At 40.8% G+C, this 11039-nt stretch overlaps 1 protein-coding gene across 3 annotated transcripts in view; it reads right to left on the reverse strand.

Moving 5' to 3' along the window:
* Positions 1-210: 210 nt before the first annotated feature.
* Positions 211-11039, reverse strand: part of immp2l (inner mitochondrial membrane peptidase subunit 2) — a 111618-nt gene continuing 100789 nt past the window's right edge. For all 3 annotated transcript variants that reach the window (XM_034126993.1, XM_034126994.1, XM_034126995.1), the window contains exons 4-6: positions 10979-11039; positions 3516-3618; positions 211-1354 (exon numbers count right to left, since the gene is read on the reverse strand). The exon at positions 10979-11039 is cut by the window's right edge and continues 5 nt beyond it. In XM_034126993.1, coding sequence (XP_033982884.1) covers positions 1229-1354; positions 3516-3618; positions 10979-11039 — 290 coding nt within the window. In that variant the 3' untranslated portion in view covers positions 211-1228. The remainder of the gene's footprint in view (positions 1355-3515; positions 3619-10978) is intronic.

Raw genomic sequence — 11039 nt, forward strand, 5'->3', positions numbered from 1 at the left:
GTGTGTGACTGGTGTTGTTGTGTGTGTGTGTGTGTGTGTGTGTGTGTGTGTGTGTGTGTGTGTGTGTGTGTGTGTGTGTGTGTGTGTGTGTGTGTGTGTGTCTGTGATGGAGGAAGCACGGCAGCTGGTATCCTAGTAGCGATAGTTGGCACAGAAACCAGAGAGACTCTCGGAGACGGACTGATCTGTGAATAAGGTAAATGGATGCAGGATGTAAAGCACTGAGAGATGTGCAAACACAAGTTTTATTATGCAGAGTGGATATTACTCAGCTCAGGCTTTAATTCCTAACCAACACACTCATTTATGTGTTAACATTAAGCTGTCTGTGGCTCTTTTCTGCTGAAACAATGTACATTTCCTCTCTGTGGGACGAAGAAAGCTTTATTACATCGGCAGTTTATGAAACTCAAACGTAAACATTAAACGTCAGATTCAATCGGCACGGACATGCACATCACATTGGAGTGAGTTCATTATGCTTCTGCCTCAGTGGAGGGGGGTGGGGGGGGGGGTTTGAGGACTCCTGCATTTAGCCCCACTTGCGGGTTCCCATTAAGCCGTGAATCAGCTGTTAGCGGCGTAGCATCAACCGCTACGATGGAGAGCTGAACTCACCACAAGTGCTTCCTCAATTTATGCAAATGAGCCGGGAAGGTTTTCAGGTGTGTAAGAGAGGCGTGAGTCAGCGGGCCGTTACGTAAGTATTAACGTTTAACATAACAGGATGAGGATCTGAATATTACATTTTAGAAAAACAACATTAATTCAAAGTATGTTTCGTGCAGCTGTGTCCGTCTTTATATATAGTCTCTTACTCTATTATTATTTTTTTGGGATCTTTTCCAACTTTTTGACTGATCTCTTTTTGTACGTGTATTTTCTTTCATGATTTCTTGTTGTGTGTTTGAAATAAAAACGTGTTGCTAGCTGACTTAAGCAGCAGGAAAAATGGGAAGAAAGTGAGTGTTTGTGCAATAAAGTCTTTAATTAAGATATTTATTCATGTGGAAAATGACTGGCGAAATGAACCAAGTAAATTAACAGTTTACATAATAATAATAATAAGTTGAATTATTATGCCGCAGTGCTCAAATACGCTCATAACAAGATCTGAATATGACATTTTAGAAAAACCAGTCATTCAAAGTGTGTTTTCAAAGTATCGTACAGCTGTGTCCGTCTTCAACATTTCAGGCTCATTTACATAGTTATTAAAGGTGTTTCTTCATCCCTCCTCTTCCTCATCGTCCAGCGGGCCTCGGTTCGGAGGGAGAGACGCTGCGATTCGCTGCAGGCGGTGCGGAGGCCAGATGATGTGAGAGGCTCGGCTCTGAAGCAGCCCCACTGACACCTGGGAAATAAACAATAACAACAACGAAAAGCAGCGTCAGAGCTGCATGTCAACAACGACTTGGTTCAATAAAAGAAAATAAGAGAACATGTGGAGATGATAACGCTGTGTTCAGGGTCAGGGTCTCTTAATGAAGGATTTTACACTGAGATCCATAATGTGCAAAAAGATTGTTCCACGACATCTTGTATAATAATGATTTAGCAATATTGTGTGTGACTTGCTTCCAACATCCCAAAGAATTATGTGTAAAATGTCTGGAAAAAGTCCTAAAAATATGTGAAACATGTCAAATAAATGTCTGAAAAATGGTGAAAAAATATGTGAACATTTGTGAGAAAATATGTGAAAAATTGTTATAAAATATGTGATAAATGTCTGGAAAAAGTCTTACAAATATGTGAAACATGCCAAAAATATATGAAAAATTGTCATTAAATATGTGAAAATGTTCAAAAAATATGTGAAAGATTGTGTTAAAATGTATGAAAAAGGGACGTAAAATATGTTAAACAACTTTTAAAAACATGTCAAAATTGTCAGAAAATACTTGAAGAATTCCCTAAAAAATATTAGAAAATTGTCATAAAATATGTGAAAAACAGATAAAAAAATTACCAAACATACGTGAAAATTGTTTCGAAAAATATGTTAAATAAAGTCTTGCATTTCACTTTCCCCAAAGTTTTGAGTTCTAAGCAAAAGAAAACTTATAAAAGTAAAGTCTGACTGCACACAGAGTTATTCTGTGTGTGGAGATGGTGGGTGTTTGTTTTGACTCGTTCTGACGGACCCACAGGCTGAGAGGATGTGTTTGTGAGTGGTGGGCGAACACGGCAGGCCACACTCAGAGAGAATATATATTCAAATTATATATCCTGAATACGAGCCATCGATGTCCTGTTCCTCCTGGTGTGAATATTTGGTGGTGACGTTTCCATCCCATTCAGAGAGTATTGGCACACAATGTACACAATATCTGTTTTCTTTTTATTATTACTGCCGAATTTTATTCCATGTTTTACTCCATTTTAATCCATTCAGGTCAACCTACCTGCTGATGAACCTGATTCTGATTCTGATTCTGAAAGCCGGGAGAGATTATGTGAAAAATTGTCATGAAATATGTGAAAAATTGTCATGAAATATGTGAAACATATCAAATAAATGTCTGAAAAATGGTCATAAAATATTTGAAAAACTGTAAAAACAAATCTGGAAAAAGTCCTAAAAATAGTGTCTGACAATTTGGTCAAAAAATACGTAATAAATGTTCAATACATATGTGAAAGAGATTCTGCTTCTGACAGAGATAATGTGACGTCTGTTAGCAGAGATGGAAACTGACAGACTCTGAATTACAATCAGAGAAACAGAGATTGAACGAGACGGAAAAAATCTAAATATTTGATCTGGCTAAGCTTCTTTTAGCACAAGATGTCATGTAAAAGAGGGGAATCGACCCTGGTTCAAGCCCTTTAAACACACCACAAATACACAACAAACATATGATGATCTTATCTTACAATGAGCACAACCTTAACAGCAGTGAGATGCTGCATCTCCCAGAAATACGTAATAAATTGCAGAAACATTTGTTGGAAAAATGACCTGTAGTATGTGTAAAACATGTCTATAAAATGTCAGAAAAAATTGAATGTTATGTAATTTCTCCGGCCGTGATTTCATAATAAACCTTCAGTGTTTGACATCAAGCTCCAGCTCCCTCTGAGTTTTGACTCCAGAAGTTTCCCCCACATGAAGCTCCTTACTCCCAACACTGTGTATCAGTAATGCATGACTGCTAATGAAGGATAAAGTCATCAAACTGGTATTTTATTCCACACGTTTTAGAGTAGGCTGAAGACTTTCCTCTTTAGTACAGTTAGGACTCATGGACCCTTCCTTTTATGGAATTTAATGATTGTATTCTAACTCTATTTGTGTCATTGTGTTATCCATTCATTGGTATTTTCACATTCATCTTGTATTTGACTATGTTCTCAGATATGTTTGTGTTTCTTTGTGAAGCCCCCTGAGACCAATGTGATGTGTGATATTGGGTTATATAAACACATTTTAATTGGATTATCTCTGGGAGGATAAACTGTGGGTTATATGTAAACTGTGCTTTGTGGATCTGTGTGAGTTTGATGCGTACCGGTCCGTAGCTGTTGCTGTCCATACTGCTTCCGTGATGATCGCCCTCCAGCCAGAAGTGACCGTCAGGAACCCGAACTAACCGGTTCTTATATCCCAGAGTCCTGAAGAGACGAGAACAAAAACAATACGATTTTTTTTTTTTTTTTAATAAATATATTTTTTGAATGTTCACAGGGTAACACAATCAAGGAGGAGCGAGATACCAATATGTACCCCCTTTTTTTCCACTTATCCCAAACACAGAACACATTCTCCACACATGCAATCAAATAATAAAAAGTAAATAAATAAATTAGGTCAAAGAAAAAATAAAATAATAATAATGATAAAGAAGTAAATAAATCCTAAAAATAAATATATTATATAAAGAAAATTACAAAGACAGCACAACAATAGAAGGAATATACAGATGTGTACACACTTACAGAAAGGCTTGTTAGACACTGTAAACTATATGGAAATATGTCTTGAAATCTCCGTCCTTGCTAGTCCGTAGAAACCAAGATTTAGTTATATCACAAAATATATGAAAGATTGTCATAGAATATGTGAAAATGTTCAAAAAATATGTGTTGAGATGTATGAAAAAGGGACGTAAAATATGTTAAACAATTTTTAAAATATGTGAAAAATATGTTGAAAATTGTCATAAAATCTGTGAAAAACAGATAGAAAATGTACAAAAATACGTGAAAAACTGTCCTAAAAATATGTAATAAATCTCTTCCATTTCACTTTTCCCAAAGTTTTGACCTCTAAGCAAAAAAAAACTTGAAAAAGTAAAAGAGAGCCTGACTGCACACAGAGTTATTCTGTGCGTGGAGATGCTGGGTGTTTTTGTTGCTAGTCCGTAGAAACCAAGATTTAGTTTTTAATCAGGCGTTGGTAACATTAGAAGAAGGCCTGGAGGCAGTGAAATCTAACAACAGAGTGTTTGTTTAAAGATGTCTGATTTCCCTTCAGTGCCATTAACGTTCTCCGCTCACTGGCTGTTGGGTTTCACAATATCAACAATGAGCTGTGAAAGCCTTGAATAGGGCTGTCGTTACAAACACACTCTTTTATTTATGAATGACAACGTGATCATATGTGTACCTAATTATGTGAAGCATTTGGAACAGCCCTGTGTCACCGGAAAGAAACACAACAAGGATAACACAGGGTTCCTGCAGGTTTCAGAAACTCAAATGTAAGACTTTTTAAGACCTTTTTAAGACCACTTTGAATAGAGTTTAAGACCTATTTCACGGCAAGAAAGAAGAAATACGTCCCATAATAAAAATATATTTTAAATTGTAAATGTATTCAAACCCAAACGTCGCCCGGAGGTCCCCTGATGTTGTTGCAGGAGCTGCTGCACTAGCTAACGCAGCACTAGCTAACGCTACATTTGCAAAAAAAAACGCTACATTTTTTTTGCAAAAGGTACAGCGGGCTTCAAACACGTTCCCCTCAACTGGTTTCAACCAAGCACTAAATTCGATGTTTTCCAACCAAATACGGTTGAACTTACCCTTCCCCATATTTATTTGTAAGCAGAATCGAAGATACCCGAGTTTCTGACTGCAGCTAGCTGGAGCTTGGTTGCTAGGTTACTAGCTGGGTGTTCTCCGATAAGGGGCCGGAGGGGAAACAAAGTTAGTGATTACTGGTTCCATGTTGATTTATTTCAATACAAATTGTTGGGGGGAACTGAAAGGCGTACTGGTTACTTTGCAGCCCGGACATTTCCCCCAAAACACATTTAGACGTGATCGCAACACAGAAGTGCCTTTCAAATCCCATCATATTTAAGACCTTCTAAATCATATTTAAGATCTTTGTCATGTTTTTGATCATATTTAAAGGAGAGGTATCATGGCCATTTCCACTGATCATAATTCCATTGTTGAGGTCTACTAAAATAGATTTATATTGTGCATTTTTCCAAACTCACATTGGTTTCTCAAACAGCATCTCTCCAAACTCACATTGGTTTCTCATACAGCATCTCTCCAAACTCACATTGGTTTCTCAAACAGCATCTCTGTAAACTACGTGTATTCACTGAATTTCACTCTCTGCCTTTAACGGCTCGTTGTAGCTCCAAAAGCTCCAGCCCCCACCCTCCCTGTGAGCACAGTGTGCTCTGATTGGTCGGGACGTTGTGAATCGCGCTGAGCTCCGTGGAGGTGTTGTTTCCTTGTTTAGGATACATAGCGAAACTCATCCTGAGCACACACAAACTCACAGCCGAAGTAAAAACAATAAGTGTGGCTTGATATTGAGTAAGAAAAAGGTTGATAAACGCTGTGAGAATGGGTCTGCAGAGAGAATTGAAAAGTTGAAGTTAACGTTGTATTTTTGTCTTGAAAATCCTTGTTTTTGCGCCTTTAATATTTACATTCTCTACCCAAAGCAGAGCTGAAGAAAATTGTGAAACTGAGCCGGAGTTAAAGAACAAATTTGAACTTTAATCATAGCTTCACTGCGTCTGATAAGAGGAAGATTTATGGAGGGAAATTGCGGTTAAAGTCCCCGTTGATGGCGGATCAAATCTCCGGCACAATTACGGTTTTCATTTCATTATCGTTAATCATCGGCCGGTATATCATCCCTGAGGCGTCACTTCCCCTCGCCGCCTTATCGCTCAAACGGAGATCTGATCCCAGGATTCAGACTAATAACTGTCTGTCTGTGTGTGTGTGTGTGTGTGTGTGTGTGTGTGTGTGTGTGTGTGTGGTGTGTGTGTGTGTGTGTGTGTGTGTGTGTGTGTGTGTGTGTGTGTGTGTGTGTGTGTGTGTGTGTGTGAGTGAGTGAGTGAGTGAGTGTGTGAGTGAGTGTGTGTGTGTGTGTGTGTGTGTGTGTGTGTGTGTGTGTGTGGTGTGTGTGTGTGTGTGTGTGTGTGTGTGTGTGTGTGTGCTTCAATCAGGTCGTCATGTTTATGAGGAGAAGGTCGATCGCCCTTCATCTTCCCTCCGGACGGTTATCGGCCTGTTCCCGCTCTGATTTATCATTAAGCTGAGGAACATTGTGAGTTATAGCCTCAGTGACTTTTTAAATGGGAATCCGTCTGCGATTCTCAATGTGTGTGTGTGTGTGTGTGTGTGTGTGTGTGTGTGTGTGTGTGTGTGTGTGTGTGTGTGTGTGTGAGAGTGTGTGTGAGAGTGTGTGTGTGTGTGTGTGTGTGTGTGTGTGTGTGTGTGTGTGTGTGTGTGTGTGTGTGTGTGTGTGTGTGTGTGTGTGTGTGTGTGTGTGTGTGTGTGTGTGTGTGTGTGTGTGTGTGTGTGTGTGAGGCCTTGGATACATAAATATTGATTTAGCCACCGCAGCTGAATTTACTGACTCACAAAAAAAACAAGCTGCAGCCTTTTTGCAGGAATAATAAAAGAGGTTAGAGTCTATTTGACACTTTGCTGCGTTTTAAGAGGAAAAACTGTGAAATCTTTACAGAACCAAGGACGGCTGACTTCACTGTGTTCATCCTTTCTATAAAACCAGGATTGATCTGTTGAAAAGAAAACCCTCCCTCGTACCAGAATGTTTGCTTTTTAAGTGAATCTCAGAAACAGTTTGTATGAACCTTTTCTACCTCTCTAATACTTTTAGTTTAATTATTGATGTTTAACAGGTGCCAGGTTTTTGTTCGAGGAGATGTGACTCCACATGTGCACTTCAGTGAATGGGCTTATAGATCCTCAGAGCTACAGTTTAAGTTAAAAAACAATATATTATGGAGGTGTATTTGGCCAAACATTAGCCACCTTTAGCTTAGCGGTGGTGACGTGAAGTCATGTGACTGTGCTGTAGTTCCTTTATAGCCCAACATTAGCCTCCTTTAGCTTAGCGGTGGTGACGTGAAGTCATGTGACCGTGCTGTAGTTCCTTTATAGCCCAACATTAGCCGCCTTTAGCTTAGCTGTGGTGACGTGAAGTCATGTGACTGTGCTGTAGTTCCTTTATAGCCCAACATTAGCCGTCTTTAGCTTAGCGGTGGTGACGTGAAGTCATGTGACCGTGCTGTAGTTCCTTTATAGCCCAACATTAGCCTCCTTTAGCTTAGCGGTGGTGACGTGAAGTCATGTGACCGTGCTGTAGTTCCTTTATAGCCCAACATTAGCCGTCTTTAGCTTAGCGGTGGTGACGTGAAGTCATGTGACCGTGCTGTAGTTCCTTTATAGCCCAACATTAGCCTCCTTTAGCTTAGCGGTGGTGACGTGAAGTCATGTGACCGTGCTGTAGTTCCTTTATAGCCCAACATTAGCCACCTTTAGCTTAGCGGTGGTGGCGTGAAGTCATGTGACCGTGCTGTAGTTCCTTTATAGCCCAACATTAGCCACCTTTAGCTTAGCAGTGGTGACTTGAAGTCATGTGACCGTGCTGTAGTTCCTTTATAGCCCAACATTAGCCTCCTTTAGCTTAGCGGTGGTGACGTGAAGTCATGTGACCGTGCTGTAGTTCCTTTATAGCCCAACATTAGCCACCTTTAGCTTAGCGGTGGTGGCGTGAAGTCATGTGACCGTGCTGTAGTTCCTTTATAGCCCAACATTAGCCTCCTTTAGCTTAGCAGTGGTGACGTGACTCTTTCATCCAAAGCGACTTACAAGTGCATTTACCATGAAGAAACAAACTCAAAAGCTTGAATCCTGCAAGTACATTTCCTGTCTATAAACCCAACCAGATTAAGTGCTACTGCAATAGCTTCAGTTTCTTAGTACAGAATATGTATTTTAGTTTGATTTCATTATTTCTATCAAAGATGCAGTCGAAGCTCCCATCCTTCCTTCAGAGAGTGTTTCATGTGTCTTCTTGTCTTCTTTGTTCGAGTAGGAGTGACTCTTCACGTCACCTCCTGCTGAAGGGGGATCTGTTTAATGGCTTTACAGACAAATAAACGTTATTTACGAGTGACCATTAGCTCATTGCGGCTCCTCCTGAGCTAACACTCCCACTCAGTTTCCTCTGGAGATTTACGTGAGTGTTTGGATCTGAATCTGTAAAACAATCCTCTCTGGCAGGCAGACGGTCTCCAGTTAAAATCTGAGGGTGTGATTTACGTCTGAGACAACAGAGGCTGACAGCCAGGAAACCAGTTAATTCTGCATCCTTTTCCCTAGCCGCTGACCTGGGATCTGCACCAACACATAGCTGATCTCATGATCCTGGAAACACATATCTGAGGGTCTGATGTCCTGCCACTTCCTACCCCCAGATAGCATTAGATTAAATTCAGTTTCAGCATTTTAGTTGATGTTCTGCAGTCCTGCTTGCTAAATACACTCAGAGAGGAAGAGGAGGAGGAAGAAGAAGATGTTCCCTTATCGTCTCTAAAAGCACGATACAAAGCAAAGTCTGTTGAATTGGACAGAAATTTTGCTCATAAATAACTAACTCCACCTAAAATAACCTGTGACTCATAATCCCATTACCTTAATCATACAAGTAGTCACTGCATGCATCTTGAAATGTAACACATGGATTAAAAATGAATCATATTGCTCCAGTGACGAGTTTCCAAAAGTCTGATCAGAAGTTCCCTGATCTGATTAAAAGTGAAAAGATAGAGAGACAGACTGGGTCTCTGTGATGAATTACAGAAGCATAAAGCTGTCCACCAATATCACACACACACACACACACACACACACACACACACACACACACACACACCACACACACACACACACACACACACACACACACACACACACACACACACACACACACACACACACACACACACACACACACACACACACACACACCTGTGTTTTTGGAGGAAAGTGGAAAGTGTTCTGGTTGTGTTTGATCCGATAATAATACAAGATGTTTTTTGCCACTCTGACAGTTTGAGGCCACGCAGTGTGGCAACAACTCTGATGGTTTTCAGTTTGATTTCCTTTGTTGTCTGTGTTTCAGAGCGGCTGCACCCAATCTGTTTCCAGTTTGGAGATAAAAATGAGAATGAAAGAAGACTTCAGCTCGACTCTGGCCTGAAACACCTGCTGCAGTTTGACAAGTTTGTTTCATGGAGCTCTGCACCAACAACCCTCTCTGTGATGTGTTCACCCCCCTGACTTCAGACCTGACTTCAGACCTGCGCACGGACCAATTTCCCCAAATCTGTGGCGGAAGATGTAAGGCGGGGCCTCTCATATGACGCACACCTGCACACTTGCTAGCCTGTTCCACTCTTTGTTTTCCGAATGCCAGGAAGTATTCTTGCCTCGCTTCTGAAGCAAGATGCTCGGCAGACATGTGCTACCAAGCAAGCGTACTCGCGATTGAGAAACACCCACTCTCTCCAGTACAGGTTAGCTCTGAGTGTTAGCATGCTAATGTAAACATCGACCATATTACTTCCAGAACACGTCTCATTGTTTCTGACAGCAACGTTTCTGATTGGCCCGTTCAAGGTTCAAGGTTCAAGGTTCTTTATTGTCAAACTAACATAGTTACAGAGTAATTATGTTGTTGAAAATCTTAGGTCACAGGCTTCTCCAACAATGCAACATAATAATACAGATAGTAAAAGTAATACAAAAAGAAAAATAGTTCTAAAATAAAGTGGAATAGTGCAGTACGAGTCTATATACAAGTTATTGGAATGATATATATTAGATAGTAGATATATATTACTGAGTAGCAGATGAATGTTATGAAGTTGTTTCAGCAGTTCAATTGTTTAACAGTCTCACTGCCCGCGGGAAGAAACTGTCTCAGAATCTTTTTGTTTTTGCCAGGATGCTGCGGTAACGTCTGCCAGACGGCAACAGAAAGAACAGTTTGTGGCTGGGGTGATGGGGGTCTTTGATAATCCGTAGTGATTTCTTCCTGAGCCGCTGGGAGTAAAGGTCCTCCATGGATGGCAGCTCCGTGGGTGTAAAGCCCGCCCACATTTTAGTAATGTGGTCATGACGCAGCAAATCTGGATCTTCTCCGTTGTTCCCCCGTTTTTAGATGTGGGTACGGAGGAAAAGAGAGAGGGGTTTATTTCTGACACTTTGTGAGTCTCCTGACACACGGGGGACACACCGGGGACACACCGGGGACACTCCGGGGGCACACCGGGGACACACCGGGGACACACCGGGGACACACCGGGGACACACCGGGGGCACACCGGGGGCACACCGGGGACACATAGTGATGTATAGAAGACATCAAAAAGTGCGTTTTGAATGATAGGACACCTCTAAAACACACAGTTAAGCTCTCAAACACTATTTTATGAACATATAGGTTCACCTGCTGGATTAAAAACAGAACAAATGAAGCAAAGAAAGTGAAAACCATGAAGCAGATTCAGGCAGTAGGCGTATAGATTCACACTTAAGATCAGATAAGATGGACAAATGTATGTATAAAAGACATACAAGTGCATTTTGCATGATAGGAGACCTTTAATACCATATAAAGTTGGTATTAGAGGAATCATCTCCTCTCTCTCGGTGTTAATTAGACATCTGTTAACGTTCCTACCTGATGAGGTCTCCCTCCAGGCCGATCACACGCTTGATGATCTCGTCCTGGGGGTTCTTGG

This window comes from Trematomus bernacchii, unplaced genomic scaffold (genome assembly GCF_902827165.1).
Source record: "Trematomus bernacchii unplaced genomic scaffold, fTreBer1.1, whole genome shotgun sequence".
In the NCBI taxonomy this organism is placed as follows: Eukaryota; Metazoa; Chordata; class Actinopteri; order Perciformes; family Nototheniidae; genus Trematomus; species Trematomus bernacchii.